This window comes from Crinia signifera, chromosome 5 (assembly GCF_055691185.1).
Source record: "Crinia signifera chromosome 5, ASM5569118v1, whole genome shotgun sequence".
NCBI classification, from domain to species: domain Eukaryota; kingdom Metazoa; phylum Chordata; class Amphibia; order Anura; family Myobatrachidae; genus Crinia; species Crinia signifera.
Window position 1 is genome coordinate 21,312,652 of NC_139221.1, and position 16,263 is coordinate 21,328,914.

General features: G+C 49.6%; 1 protein-coding gene across 2 annotated transcripts; it reads left to right on the forward strand.

Annotated features, from left to right (window-relative positions):
• The first annotated feature begins 978 nt into the window (after positions 1–978).
• On the forward strand, positions 979–11,335 carry LOC146079991 (uncharacterized). Of its 2 annotated transcripts, none has more exons than XM_083186750.1 (4): positions 979–1,142; positions 6,286–6,674; positions 9,960–10,064; positions 10,971–11,335. In XM_083186750.1, exons 2-4 carry the CDS (start codon positions 6,374–6,376, stop codon positions 11,318–11,320), a joined length of 756 nt encoding a protein of 251 aa, XP_083042876.1. In that variant the 5' UTR covers positions 979–1,142; positions 6,286–6,373; the 3' UTR covers positions 11,321–11,335. The 2 variants fall into 2 exon arrangements, with proteins under 2 accessions (XP_083042876.1, XP_083042877.1); XM_083186751.1 differs by having other exon boundaries at positions 6,286–6,665.
• The last annotated feature ends 4,928 nt before the right edge of the window (positions 11,336–16,263 follow it).

Below are 16,263 nucleotides of genomic sequence, written 5' to 3' on the forward strand. Positions count from 1 at the left end.
TAAACAGCGCAGCGGGGAGCAGTGGGAGAGAGCAGGAGGGAAGTGCTGAAGCAGCCAGCCGCTATCTTACTGTCATCTACGGCGCTGCCGGCCTGCCCTCTGCTGCTCCTGAGTCCCGTTGACTCCTCCACTGCTCGCTTGTGCACTGCTGATGATCCCGCGGCTGCCCCATGCTGTGCTGCTGCTGCCGGCTTGCCACTATGATGGTGACCACATCCGGTCCCCGGCCGTCATTTAATAGGACAGCCGCACAGATGTTATGTTACCGTCGGCGCTGCGCTGTGTGACTTGCGCATGGCAGTCACTGATTTTTTTGCAAGGCAAGCTAAAATCCGGGAGGATCCTATACATTCCCGGGAGACCGGGAGAAAGAATAAAAAAGCGGGATACTCCCGCGAAATGCGGGAGGGTTGGCAACCCTGCCATGGGCTCCCCATAATTACCCTTCTTCTGCACATGAAAGAGATCTGTGCCGTTGTGTCATACATGAGTGTGACGGTATCCGGTCCCTGGGTCAACAATGTCTGGGTGGACAAGTCACTAGGTGGGCCGCTATTGGTCGACAGGGACTAGGTTGACACCTAAGAATGGTCGTGAAAAACTCGTGTTGATATTTTAAGAGTTGACATGTACATGTCGGCCATAAGCTTGTGTCAACCTTCTGTAACTGTCGACCTACTACTGTATATGTCAACCATTCTCATGTGTCGGCCTAGTCACTGTCAACCAATTTAGTGGTCACCCTAGACATTGTTGAACCATTTGATTATCTCATTAAGCATTATACCATTAATAATAATAATAAAAAATAATAATAATAATTATAATATTATCTCAGTGTTGGTGACATGGAGACACGTGTTCAACCAGATTCCCCTCCCAGGCAGCACAGCCTCCAGTGTGCGCCACTAGTATGACTGAAACATCCGGCACGTGGGCCACTCAGCAGCAGCGCCCCCTGGCGGTGAGCGGCGGGAAGCGCACAGGGTGCATGGGCGGCTGCAGAGACAGTACGCAGCGGAGGTAACGTGCGGTAACCGCCTAATAACTGTCAACCCCGGCGGCAGTGTACCTGGGCGCCTGCGGCATATACTAGCACTGCACCTTCTGGGGCTGCGGGATACCAGGTTACATACAATCAGGTAATAAATGCCAGGGTACTGCCCTGAATGGTGTGTGCGGGAGTGTATACTATATATATATATATATATATATATATATATAAAATGTCCTTTTCCGTACACCCCATTGTACTAATAGGTGTGCATGATGGCAGTAGCGGGTATAGTGTGCCAGAATGCCCAGTGGGCAGCACCGAGTGCAGTCTGCTGCTAGTTAGCACTTTATTTCTCACACTATAGGAATACTTACCCAAAAGTAGAGAGGTGGCACATTTAGAAGCAGGGCACCCATGCACACAGCACCATGCATCTGCAGATATACAGTATAGGCATATGGGGTGCTGCCAAAGGCCATAATACAATAAGGACATCTCAATCATCTTTCAATGGGGAATATGGCAACCAATCAGCACTGAAGTAACATAATATGTAAAATTATACAGAGCAGCTGATTGGTTGCCATTTACCGTTCTCTCTTATTACTGCTTCATACATCTGCTCCAGTGTATGCCCAGAATATCTGCTGTGCATCAGGCTGTAAGATAAGATGCATAACGGTCTGACTAGGGATGGCCATCGACTATCAATGTTCCCAAAACATCGATGGTTGGGACCTAGTGCTCGATGTTTTGGGCATAGATAGTGGATGGTCGAATAGTTTTATGCCATCGATGGATGGCTTCCGATGGTAAAAGTTGGGGGTGCATGCGCAGCGTCATTGCGTCCAGCGACGTCCCTGCGGGCGGCCCGCCCCGCCGCGAGGTGCGTGCATGCCCAAAAGAAACAACCTGGATTGATGGCTAAAGTTTCTTCTGCACATGCGTGTGGATCCTGGCCAGGCAGGCTGTCCGCAGCGACCCGTCCCATTGCTCTGCTCATGTGCGGCTAAGCGATGGCCGGAACCATTGATGGTGTGAGGTAGAATGGTTTATAGCCATCGATGGTTCCTGCTCTAGAAGTCATCGATGGCAACCATTGATGGGGGATGTGCCGATGGCCATCCCTAGGTCTGACCAGACGACAGGTTCACAGCACTTCTGGTTATTGGAAGCCATTACTGGAAGGCGTCGTGAACGCTGCGCAATACACCGGATATTATATACAGCACCCATCCATTTTGGACCATAAGCAGAAGGATATATGACACATATCATGATCCAATACCAACTGGATAGTCTTTATGGGGCTTGTGTAATGGGTGCCGGACGGGATCCCGACAGTCATTTACCCGACTTAGGGATCCCGACTGTTAAAACACCGACAGACGGGTTTCCGACGGCCACTGGCTATTCTCCCTCGTGGGGGTCCACGACCCCCATAGAGATAGAATAGGTGGCGAGCGTAGCAAGCCACCGTACCCGCAAGGGGCTTTGTTGCGCTCACCATGCTGTCTGAGTCTGGCCAGTCGGGAGCCCGACGTCGGGCTAATGACCGTCGGGATCCTGACTGTCGGAACCCTATACCACACCCTGTGTAATAAAGTTCTCATAGCAACCATATACTGTACGTAAATAGAAAAACAGATAAATACTCCAAAAAAATAACTGACATTATATTTATATTTACAAATTATAGACCATAATTTGTAATTTGTGCCGGTTTCTCAGCCTCTACATCAGATGTTGGATCCTGCGCCAATTATCTCTCCAAATAAACGCCCGTTCCTTACTCCTAAGCATTTTGGGTATGACTCAGCTTTCCCTTTTCCACGCAGTTGATGGATCTTATCACAGAAAACTGGTCACAAGCATTTCCAAGTGCATGTTGACTTCATTGGTGACTTAAGCTTTAGAGAGGTGGTTGGATTCTTTAGAGGATGGCTTTAGATCTAGCGTTTGCTGGCCGGGTTTTAGCCTCCACTATATACAGATAGAGCAGCTCCCAATGAAGCTGCTCCTGGTGATATAATCGCCATTCGCCGCCTCGCGCCAGTGGACGGAAGAGGGCGCACGAGACGCACACGCCCGCCCCTTTCCGTCGGAGGTACTCCCTGCAGCTCCCCCACTCCCTGCCCGTCTCTCTGAGATGGCAGGGAAGCCGCTGCCTTGCTGACGGAGACGAGCGAGTGTGTTGCGCGTCCCCATCAAATGGAGCTCCTGTCCGACAGCTCAAGACATCGGGCGATCCTGCAGGCTGCCTGGCAGGCGCTTCTTCTGTATATAGCAACACAGAGAGCTATCTGGCTACACACATGGCAGGCCGGTGTGGCTTGCATGAAGGCCTTAGAGACCCTTTTGAAGGCCCTGAATTGGGCAATGCTATTACAGTGGATACTGGCCTATTTCCAAGGTGCCTCCTAGGTTTTCTTCCTCCTCATGGGGCCACAGGTCAGGATCCACAGTAGGACAAAGAGCAAGTAGACTGTTCTGGACTTTTGTGTTTATGGACATCCTCATGAGGGGTAGGGTTGGGATTTCCATGAATTTCCGTCAGGACACTTCTTCACAACAGATGGCCATTTTGGCTCTGACATTTGCCCCCGACAACGGCCTCTAGATCCTTTGCCCAGGGCAATGTCTGTGATGAATGTGAAACTTCTGCCCCAGGGTGTACAGATTCTCCACCGTCTGTCAATCTCCTCAGTTGAGGGACTACCGCGGGGTGCGGGACCATTACTTTGCCTGGTGTGCGTCATGGAAGCTTGATCCAGCCATCTTGCATGGGTTGCACCGTTCAGGCATGTGCAGCCGCCAGAGCTGAGATAACCGTTGGGTTGCTCCATCATTTTGACGGAATTGGTGACTAGTAAACTATAAACACAATATGGGCCTGATTCAGACCTGTGCGCTAGGCTGCATAAACAGGGAAATGCCTCAAACCCCCCCCCCCCCCCCCAGAGTGAATCCTCTCCCCAAGTAGGTGAGTCCAGGTGAACGCCCGTAGTTTTTATGCGGATGCCCATGCCCCTGCCCCCTTTCCTCCCCTCAGAGTGCGGACGCCTTGGTGAGTGTGTTAGCTCTGTGAATAGGTAAAGCACCGCGTATTCCATAGTTCTGTGCTTGTAAGTATAAAGCTCAGCGTAGGCCACAAAGCACACTACTGGCGCTCCAGCACGGCGATATGGTGCTCAGATCTCTCCTCTTATATCTCTGATTAACAGCACATGCTGGGTTCATGTTATCCGCGGTACAGCCAGGGATACTTCTGTATTAAGCCGGCTCTGATAGGAGCTTAATACTGATTTCACCATCATCAGACCGAGGATTGTGAATCCCACTCTGCAAATAAGAGTCCCCCGACCACCTGCCCTTACATCAGGAACATAACACTGTCTGCAGCGGGAGCTTACCATCGCTCTTTAGTGTTCACAGATGTGTCCACCTTTATTAAACGCTAGCCATATTATATATATTTATAGAATCCATCCAATGGGTACTCCTGTTGTGCCAAATTAAGCCAATATGGAGAGATGTAAAGGGGGCCATACACTACTGCGATGTATCGCAGCTGTGTATGGCCATCCAATCCTCCCTGAGCCGCCAAGGACCTTCCTGGGCGGTAGAATCACATGCAATCCCGGGTACTTATGTAGTAGCTTCTGCGTAAGACAATCGCATCGCATGTGTTTTTTGCATGTGATGCGATTTTCCTTTGTAATTTATTCACTGCTCTCTGACCTTGGGCGGTGCGATGAGAACGCATCACATGCGATCGCATCGCACCTCCCGCAAAATCACATGCAATTTTATAGGGTGCGATGCCATTTAATGTAGTATACACTTGTATGACATCCAATGGGATTTAGGCACCCCCCCACTATCCACGCCACCCCGAAGCGTGGCGAGCGCAGCGGAAGGCGTCTTCCCGACCTTTTCATACCCCCACTATCCACATCGGCGTGGAGTTGATTTTATATAGTGTGGCGAGCGCAGCGAGGGGACGCGCATTACTTCACATGTATTCTGCGTCCCCTCGATGGGCTCACTGCGCTCGCCACACTATATAATATCAACTACGTGGATAGTGGGGGTATGAAAAGGTCGGGAGGACGGGTTCCGCCACCCCTCACGGGGCTCGCTGCGCTCACTACGGTTTGGAGTGGCGTGGATAGTGGGGGGGCTTAAATCACATTGGATGTCATACAAGTGTATAGTACATTAAATGGCATCGCACCCTATAGAGAGCAGTGAATAAATTACATAGGAAAATCGCATTGCATGCGATCGAATCGCATGCAAAGAATTGCATGCAATGCGATTTCACTACGGTTCCGTACGTATGCAAATTGGGCGCCCAGCTACTACATAAGTACCCAATCCCATTCCCCACCACTGGAAGGGGGGGCCGTGTCGGAGGTTGGGCGGGCAGCAGGTGCTCAGGTTCGATGCAAATGGGGCCACACATTGGACCCGAGGGGGATGTCAAACACATGCAATTTGGGATGATTTCCCGGCCTGATCCGTCAAATCTGACCAAATTTGACAAGTGTATGGGGCCTTTAATGGGACACATCTGTATATAGGGGGCGATTCAGGTCCGAATTCGCTCCCCCCATCCGATGGGGGAGGTTGGAAAAGCCCATAGAATCGCTGGGAGTGTCCATGCATCCTCGGGGGCGGGCGGCTGACGTCACATGACATCAGTGCCCGCCCCCAATTCAGCGGCTGGAAAAATCATTCGATTGTGAGCAACCATCGAATGATTTCTCTGTGCAGCCGCATACTAGCAGGTGTGACAGCATACACATCGGCTCGCATAATAGCGCAGGGTTTCCTCGGGGGGAGGGGGGGGGGGAATAATGCGTTCGGCGGGGGGGGGGGGGGGAGCTGTTACCTGCCCGATAGGCAACGAATGTACACAGCCTAGCGAGCAGGTCTGAATCAGACCCATAGTGAGACTCTAAGGGAATTAATTACTACGGTGGGAGTTCTACTGAAGATGGCATGTTGCTATGGGCAACCAATACGATTTTATCTATTATCTTGTAGAAGGTGCGAAATGAATAAGACGTAGATTCTGATTGGTCGCTATGGGCAACATCCCATCTTCCATAGAACTCTTAGTAAATAAACCTGTGAGACCAAATTGTATCTTATTTAGCCCAGATTTATCATTAGATTCCCTCTCGGGTGTTTTGCCTGAAATACGTCGCTGCGACTCCTACATTCTCTGTCTCATCTACTAGACTTTAATATACTATTTCTTTTTTTTTAATGACCTCTAGTGGATGTTGGCCCAAAGTCTGGGGAATCTGCAAACAACTCTGGCAGCCTAAATCTAGAACCAAAGCATCACCTCGTATTGCTGAAGCTATGAATGAAGGCTCCATTTCTCCCTGGACGGAGGCTACTACCACTGCTGTCACGTGGCTACCACTGCACCGGATTTTATCTAACCCTAATTTTCACCCGTCAGCAGGCAGGGGTGCAGCTCCTTTCCAGCAGCGGCGTCCAGCACTCTGCGTGAAGTCCTATAAGGAGGACCTTGTTATCCACCCACTGCAAGCCTCTGAGAAATCCGCAGCAGAGGATGCAGGTGACCGCCCTGCCCCAGCGTCACCTTGGAGCTCTGATACGATGCAGCAAAACATACCGGGCAGCCAGAGTAAGAGAGGTAGAACGTCATTCTGTTAGTTCATTACTTGTAAACTGACTTATAATCTCGGAATACAATGCAGAAAACCAATTACCCTTTGAGTAAGAGACTACAGGTGCACTATTCAAGCATTACTAATAATAATAATGAAAATGTAAATAGAATTGTTTTGCATAATCATGGGCAAAATTATGGGATACCCACCACGTCCAGGTGACCTCATCATAGCTTAAGTCCCTAACATTCTGTAGGTACAAGTCTAGGGCGTGAGACACCCCCAAACCAGCGGGCGCGGATCATTCGGTCAGACAGTATCTAGGTCGACCACTAGTGGGGAGGAGCAGAAGTTTGACACATGAAATAGGTTCCAAGCATTAGGTCAACATGGTCAAACGGTTGACATGGAAAAGGTTTTTGGTGTCTATGTCGACATTGTTCGACATGGACACCACATTAGTGTACCGCTGCGCTCGCCATGCATCGGGCACAATTATATTCTCCTTCAGTAAAGTTATGAACAAGTCGGTTAAAAAAAATAAAAAAGAATGAAAAACTCAGCCACAGCCACAATGACATTTTTACCGCAAATGACACATGTAATAGTGTGCGATTTGCAGCAAATGCAGGCGCGCTGATGCCCGGGGTGGGCTGCTGATGTCACACGAGCCAGCCGCCTGCTCCGAAGAAGTATACGCTACAAAAGTCTGTGCAGGCCGACATTTCTATACCAAAAGTGGTAACATTTTCCTTCATCCCTTGGGGGACACTGGAAACATTGGGTATAGGTAGTGCTGAGGGATTCCGGTGCTCTAATTATTTATTTTATTATTTATCTACAGTTTATTATACAGCGCAGCAGATTCCGTTACAGTATCTTATATAGCGCAGCATATTCCGTTGCGCTTTACAATTGGAAACAACAGTGATTAAACAAACTGGGTAGAAACAAACCGACATAGAGGTAGGAGGGCCCTGCTCGCAAGCTTACAATCTATAGGGATAATAGGAGGGATCGATAAGGATAGGATTCCATAGCATGGCAGTCCCATCAGATTACAAGACAGTCCTGATGGGATGCAAATAGATAGGAATACTACTGGAGGTTGTGTGGGGGTCCTGAATATGATACGCTTGCCTGAAGAGGTGAGTTTTCAGGGAACGCTTGAAAGTTTGGAGGCTAGAGGAGAGTCTTAGTGTGCGTGGAAGGGCCTTCTATAAGGTGGGTGCTGCCTGAGAGAAGTCCTGCAAGTGTAAGTGAGTAATGAGTGTGGATGAGAGATGCAGATCTTGTGCAGAGCGGAGAGGTCGGGTGGGGATATATTCTGAGATAAGTGAAGAGATATAAGTCGGTGTAGTCAGAGTGATGGCTTTGTATGTAAGTAGAAGTATTTTATATTGAATGCGGTAATATACAGGCAACCAATAGAGGGACTGACAGAGCGGATCAGCAGACGATGAACGTCTAGTTAGTGATGTGTGCGGACCCCCGTTAGTGATGTGCGCGGACCCCCGTTAGTGATGTGCGCGGACCCCCGTTAGTGATGTGCGCGGACCCCCGTTAGTGATGTGCGCGGACCCCCGTTAGTGATGTGCGCGGACCCCCGTTAGTGATGTGTGCGGACCCCCGTTGTTTGGTTTTGGTTCTAGTTAATTTTCCTGTTTTAGTAAAACTACCCTCAAGTGTTTTGGTTGTGATTCAGTTTTTTAGTTTGGTTAAAAAAAAACAAAAAAAGAAAATCGATAATCCTTGATAAAAACTAACAACAATCAATAAAACAGTCAGAATCATGTCATGTTTGTATTCCCAAACCCGAAATCTAGAATTAAAATCTAAATTCTGTGCCAATGTACAGTAAGATCCGAACCAGGATTGGATTGGATCTCATCAGAAGATCCGTACCAGGTTTTAGTTCGGTTCTGCTGCACAAATTTCGGGTGAATTCAGATTCCTGGAGAACCGGACCGCACTTCTCCAGCAGTACGGTACAAATGTACTAAAGCTTCTAAAAATGAGAAGAGGTGATGTTGCCCATAGCAACCAATCTGCCTATCATTTTCTAGGATGCAATAGAGAAATGATAGACAGAATCTGGTTGGTTGCTATGGGCAACAGCACCTCTTCATTTTTAGAAGCTTTAGTAAAACTTACCCATAACAGTTCAGAAGTCACTCGATCCAACTGCCCTGCACCCCAAACCAGGAAGTTCTATTGGAGATGTTATGTTGCTATGGGCAACCAATAAATGCCTATCTGTTATCTTCTAGAAGGTGCTAAATAAATAAGTAGATTCTGATTGGTTGCCCATAGCAACATCCCATGTGAGATAGTGCTCTCATCTTAGTAAACTCTCTGGCCAGTATTCAATGCCTCTGATTCGCCATATTTTCTGGGGAATCAGGCAATTCCCCGGGTTTACAGGGAGTTTTCTCACTGGAAAAACAATTCGCCCTATTCAATGGACACAATTCGCTGCAAATGAAGAGCGAATGTCTGGCGATTCTCTGTTTGTGATTCTCTGCGATTCGCCAGTGGTTTTCAATGGGGTTTTTAGTGGAATTCGCCGAGACTGTATTCAATGCTGAAGTGGAGAACTGCTTTCTCCAGTGATTTTCCCCCGGATTCTCCATTTTACATTCGTCATCTTTTTCTGGAGAACTGGAATGTGATCTTTGAAAATAAAGCGTTTTTTATTTTTGTGTCAAAAAATCTGATTTTTTTTCTGTGAAGGGGCATGCTATTTTTATTCATGTGCTTGCAGCACATGAATATATTTAAATATATATATATTTTTTAAACAATATATTTTTTTACACATTCACCAGCAGGGGGCCGAGCCGGGAGCCGCTCATTAATATTCATTTATTCACTGCACACTGATCCCGATCATTACATATGCCCGATCGGGACCAGTGTGTAGCGGCTCCCTAGCACAGCCTCCTGCCAGCTCTGGGGGGCTCTCCCTGTGTCCCCCACAGCCCTCCTTCACCCCCACAGTGTCCGGCGCAGGCAGGGAGGCTTCCATCTCCCTGCCTGCAGCCGTCCCCCAGCTCCCCAGCGGCATTCGCCGGGGGGGGGGGGGGTTAAAATTCGCCGCCAGGGGCAGAGAGCCCCTGGCGAGTTGAATAGTGCGGACAGGAGGCTGCCCAGCGAATCTCCCTACAGGGAGAATTGGGACGAAAGTTCAGCGAATCCTACACAGGATTCGCTGCCTCCCCCCAGTACAACCATTGAATACCTGCCTCTGTGTTCTATAATGGACTATAGCATACTGTACTTTTTGTTTTCTTTTTATCGACTTCTAGAAGAAGCCACTGAGAAGAACACAGCAGAGGATACAAGGGAACGTCCAGCTCCGGAGTTACCGTGGAGCACCGATAAGGTGCAGAGGAACGTACCGGACAGCCAGAGTAAGAGCGGTAGAACGTCATTCTGTTAGAAGTTAATCCCTAATGACAATGGGCGCGATGCACGGAATCGAAAACGTTGTAAAATCTCGGTTTTCCGGGTTTTTACTGCTGTTTGCAATGAACTAAAGACAGCACGACGGGGTACTGCTGCGTGGGTATACCCTATAGACGCCTATGGGCTTCTCTCCACAGCGCTGTGTAAGGGATCCATCGCCGATTCCTCCCAGCATGCCCCGTAGCCGGCGCTGTCACTGCGCATGCGCAGAGGGGCTACCGGCGCAGAGACCCGGAAGTCCGGAGCCAAATCACAAAGGACAGCTCTGATCTCAATACAGTTGTCCTTTGAGCTTACAATCGTATGTGTTAGTGCATATGCAATTATTAATAATGCGGCAGCCGGTGATTGGTGGCGATTTGGGGTGGCGGATGTTAGTGCATCCCCCATATTGGCCCTTATTCTGATTGCAGATGCAATGGACAAAACCATGTGCACTGCAGGTGGGGCAAATGTACCTTGTGCAGAGAGAGTTAGATTTGGGTGAGTTATTTTGTTTCTGTGCAGGGAAAATACTGACTGCATTATTTTTACACTGCAATATAGATCTCACTTTGAAGTAAAACCCCACCCAAATCTAACTCTCTCTGCACATGTTACATCTACCCCACCTGCAGTGCACATTTGTCCATTTGAGAAGTGAACCAGAATAACCCCCATTGAGCTATACAGTCCAATGAAAATGTGATAAATGCTATTAACTCTGAGTGCGTAGCTTTATTCTTCTAGTTCTACAGATCTAAAAATTGATCACTATTTTAATCTTTTTTATTGACTTATTTATTGCATTGCAGATGACCTTTGATATAAATACAGTACGTAACTAAACTCCTTGTAACTTTCACTTTTAGAGCTAGATTTATGTAGATCAGAGCGTCTAGACCGTCCCACGCATTCACCGCCACCCAGGGCGCAGCCAATGGCAGCCGCAGCTTATACGCTGGCTGATGAGCCCACAGATGCGGTGACCACTTTGCTAGAGGAGGACTCCCAAGAAGGTCGCGATTATATCAGTGTCATGATTAGAGTTGAGGACTTCTGCAGACTATTTGGCACCGCCCCCATCTGTCACAATGGTGAAGAGGGACCTGCACCTGATAGGCTGGAAGCCAGTACCATTGTTAATGCAGAAGCAAACAACATGGCCGCTCAGAAGTATGCAGGGTACCACCGAACATCTCGCCCATTACCGGATAAATAAATCTGTCTGAGAATAGTTCTGCTGTGAGTAACGTCTGGTCATCGGCGGCATATAATACAGAGATACAAGCAGGCTTCTCACATGAATTAGAATCACTAAATAAATATCTATAAATGTATAGACTAAAATTAACTAAATGCGTATTTACAGACAAAATGGATATGTATCATTTAGAAGCACAGGTGGAACTAGGGATCCCCGGATTGGCCTCCTGATATGCCCAATGATGTCTCTGTTAACTCTCTGGCCACATGAGTGGTGGGAGAAAAGGAGCAGGGTGACAGCTGGCGGCTGGGCCCTGTACTGCAGCAGGCGGCAGAGGAGGTGAGGTGACTCCTGGAGACTCGGCGGGCCGGGGAGGAGTTAACACTGCACCCTCCATGGTCACCTGATCCTCTCACAGCACACTGCATCCTCCATGGTCACCTGATCCTCTCACAGCACACTGCATCCTCCATGGTCACCTCACCATCATGGTGTGTACTGATCCTCTCACAGCACACTGCATCCTCCATGGTCACCTCGCCATCATGGCGTGTACTGATCCTCTCACAGCACACTGCATCCTCCATGGTCACCTCGCCATCATGGCGTGTACTGATCCTCTCACAGCACACTGCATCCTCCATGGTCACCTCGCCATCATGGCGTGTACTGATCCTCTCACAGCACACTGCATCCTCCATGGTCACCTCGCCATCATGGCGTGTACTGATCCTCTCACAGCACACTGCATCCTCCATGGCCACCTCACCATCATGGCGTGTACTGATCCTCTCACAGCACACTGCATCCTCCATGGTCACCTGATCCTCTCACAGCACACTGCATCCTCCATGGTCCCCTCACCATCATGGCGTGTACTGATCCTCTCACAGCACACTGCATCCTCCATGGTCACCTGATCCTCTCACAGCACACTGCATCCTCCATGGTCACCTCACCATCATGGTGTGTACTGATCCTCTCACAGCACACTGCATCCTCCATGGTCCCCTCACCATCATGGCGTGTACTGATCCTCTCACAGCACACTGCATCCTCCATGGTCCCCTCGCCATCATGGCGTGTACTGATCCTCTCACAGCACACTGCATCCTCCATGGTCACCTCACCATCATGGCGTGTACTGATCCTCTCACAGCACACTGCATCCTCCATGGTCACCTCACCATCATGGCGTGTACTGATCCTCTCACAGCACACTGCATCCTCCATGGTCCCCTCACCATCATGGCGTGTACTGATCCTCTCACAGCACACTGCATCCTCCATGGTCACCTCGCCATCATGGCGTGTACTGATCCTCTCACAGCACACTGCATCCTCCATGGTCCCCTCACCATCATGGCGTGTACTGATCCTCTCATAGCACACTGCACCCTCCATGGTCACCTCACCATCATGGCGTGTACTGATCCTCTCACAGCACACTGCATCCTCCATGGTCACCTCACCATCATGGCGTGTACTGATCCTCTCACAGCACACTGCATCCTCCATGGCCACCTCACCATCATGGCGTGTACCGATCCTCTCACAGCACACTGCACCCTCCATGGTCACCTGATCCTCTCACAGCACACTGCATCCTCCATGGCCACCTCACCATCATGGCGTGTACTGATCCTCTCACAGCACACTGCATCCTCCATGGTCACCTGATCCTCTCACAGCACACTGCATCCTCCATGGTCACCTCACCATCATGGCGTGTACCGATGTGCTGCCCACTCACTGGCTACGTAACCCTCACAGTACATACTGATCCCCTCACAGTACTAACAGACACCTTACCTGCCCCCAGGCTGCACCAGCATACTCACCTGTTTCTTTGGTCTCATCAACATTTTGGGAAGGGGGGCCTCCTTACTTCTCCTCCTGCCCTGCTCTCCTCTATCTGACCCACGGCATCTCCCTGCTTTGCTAGGCCGATGGTCGGTGTATTCGGTGGCTGACTGCAGTCCCATTCATTGCTGCATGGCTGAGTTGCATGACCCCAGCTGCACCACTGGTAGTTCCGCCTCTGAAGAAGACGCCTTTTACTTGAGAGTAGACTGCAGTAAGTGTCCACTCAGGTTTAGTATAAATTTGTTGATGGGCCCGATTCCGGTCTGATCACTGGACTACGATTCTTTGAAGCCCAGCGACCAGTGTGGATCCCCGGCCCTGTGCATAGCTGCGAAAGCCTCCACAGCCGTGCAAATACTAGCTAATTCATTCCCAATCACGGAACCATTAAAGCGTCCCCCCTCCTCCCATTAATCACCTGGTTGCCGCCAGTGTTTTGCCGGACACTCCCACTAAAAAGCTGTGTCCCTCCTGCAAACGTCAGCTTCCTGTCAATCATCCTGCAAAAGGCCATGCGTGAAAAGGCCTTCGCTGGAATAGTTAGCATGGGGACCTGGCCCCTGTGCGCTACGAAACGTGCGCATGCACGTCCTGAAAAGGGCCCAATGTCCCAGCAGTTCTAAAGTGAGTAGTTTGTTCCTAAACTTAACCTTATACCTCATTGCTGTTTCTCAAAACTCAGCATTTTGCTAAGTGTTCCTTCTAGGCTGTTTTAGCAGGGCGCTGCGCCCTGCCCAATTTTTAAAGGGCAAAATGCACCCTGCCCCTCTGGCAGCACCCCGCTAAAACAGCCTGCCATCTACTCCTCTGGTGCTACCGGGGAAGCCCGGCGCCGCAGTAGATAGCGATGCCCGGTGCTTCCCCGGCAGTGCAGAGCCTTCGGGGCGGCCCCTTCAGTGACGGCGGTGGCCAGGCCCGCCCCTTTTCATCAGGACGCAGCCCGGGCACAGCCCTTTTGTTACATCGGCTGGCCCGGTCTGCCCCCTTGACGCTGCCCCCGTGCAGCGGCGCCCTGCCCGCCCGTGTTCCTAGAAGGAACACTATTGCTTATTGACATTTACTGTGTGTTAGCTGTTGACATTTCACCATGTCAACATGATACCTGTCAACATTGTACTGTTGGCATTATGAATGTCAATAATGCGAGCATTGACACAAGTCTTTAGATTTTTGCCAATTTTTTTTTTCCTTGCTGCGTAGGTAATGTGTAACTGGTTCGGGTCTCACCGGCGTAGATGAATGGCTGTGTGGCTTTGTACAGCCAGATTGCCACAATGTACAGAAATATGATGTGGTTTGGCCGGGGACGGAGCTGCGGTAAGGAGAAAAGAGACATGTATCGGAGGGAAGGGGAAGCCTGTTCTATATCTGTACTTGGGCCAAATCCAACATTACTATTCCTCCCTCACTGTAATCACTCATTCCCCATATTCAGACAGAGGGGCCGAAAGAAAACAATCCCTACCCGTCTGCTTCCAGCGACTTGGTACCTCGCTGCAGTAATCCCAGACATCTCCTGTTCCATGTGAGCTAAATCTGTGGTTACTGGTTCCCCCCTTCCATATCTGTAAGGTTTCTCCTATATCAGAACCACATAGCCAGATATGACAGCTGGAGGTATTAGCTCCTTTCTCTGCGCACTGTACCTTATCCCTGATTGTAGCGGGATTATACACAGCGAAAGGAACCTCAGACAAACGGTTCAGAAGTTTAAAATAGATCTCCAAAAAGCTCACTCTGACGCACTTTTACAGCCATGGGACTGATTCTGCTTCGTTAGCAAGTGGGGGCAGATGTAACGTGCAGAGAGAGTTAGATTCGGGGGAGTTATTTTGTTTCTGTGCAGGTTAAATACTGACTGCTTTCATTTTTATGCTGCAACTTTGAGCACACCTCACTCAATGCAGATGAAAAGTGTAAAATCGTATGTGCCTAACCTCCAATTCCGATGCGATATGTAGTCCCTCGCATATCAGATCGGAGCCGGAGAACACAGAGGCTGCACTAAGTTTGTCGGATCCTGCAGCCCCTGCTGAGATTGCAAACGATATAGATCCAATCTAAAAGGACCACATATGATAAATCGTATGCGATCCTGCCATCCGTGTACCCGGCAGCTCCCCGATGGCCAGCTGGCGGGGTATCGCATAAAAGGGAGGCATGCGATACCTCGCAGTAATGTGTGGGCACCTTAACTCTCTCCTAGCCGCAGTCCGCCCCGCAGATGCCAACAACCCCTCGTGCAGCAATGCAATTCATGCTGAATCAGGTCATCATGCCCCGCTCCCTCCCTCCCTCCCAGTGCTGGTAATATCAGTGTAGCAAGGGACGGTGCCACAATGACATTGTCACCTGTCAAGTTCTCTATCCAGCATCACGTCCCCACCTTGCCACACCCCACATTGTGCTGATCTGGCTGCTCTCTCCCCCAGGAGGACAGCCAGAGGGGGTTATTCCGTCAGCTCTGGTGCCGATCAGCCTGATTGTATCGCACCGCTGAGTAAGTCCTGGGCTACACACATTGGGAAATCATTCAACTGTGAGCGATTGCAAATGGATTTGCAGCTGCACGCCGGTCGCGTCATTTTCTCAAGTCATTAGCAGGCATGCGCAGGGTGGGATTTCATTGTGGCCGGTGGTGGCTATCTGATCGCAGGGCTCTACAAATTAGCAGAGAAGCAATCAGGTCTGAATAACCCCCAGAATCTCAGCAAGTCTGCCCAAACGTATTTGCAAAGGTAACAGCTAGGAACTTCGGCATTAATGAGAATAGTAAATACCAGCGAAGCTTCCTCCATGACAAAGGACCATGAAGATGATATTTGTTTAGTATAATACGGGATTATTGTATATAATGGTCCTCATTCAGGTTGGTTCGCACTGTTGCAAATTAGCAAAGGGGACTGATAGTGGTGACCTGCGCATAATTGCTTATGTGCATGTCTTCACTGTGGGCGTCTTTGGAAACTTGCATAGCCTCCGAGGTGCACGCGGTACAGGAGGAGGCCACAGGGCGTTCATCTGCGTTTCTTGGGCATCCCACGAAAACGTTGCGTGTCCCCACGCGAATGGGCGCGGCTACTTGCCTTCCG

Bases quoted from the DNA above. Each gene is read 5' to 3' on its own strand.
- LOC146079991 (XM_083186750.1), top strand. From the start codon at position 6,374: ATGAATGAAGGCTCCATTTCTCCCTGGACGGAGGCTACTACCACTGCT. The intron at 6,675-9,959 runs GTAGAACGTCAT...ATCGACTTCTAG, and splicing joins GGGCAGCCAGAGTAAGAGAG to AAGAAGCCACTGAGAAGAAC. The intron at 10,065-10,970 runs GTAAGAGCGGTA...TTTCACTTTTAG, and splicing joins GAACGTACCGGACAGCCAGA to AGCTAGATTTATGTAGATCA.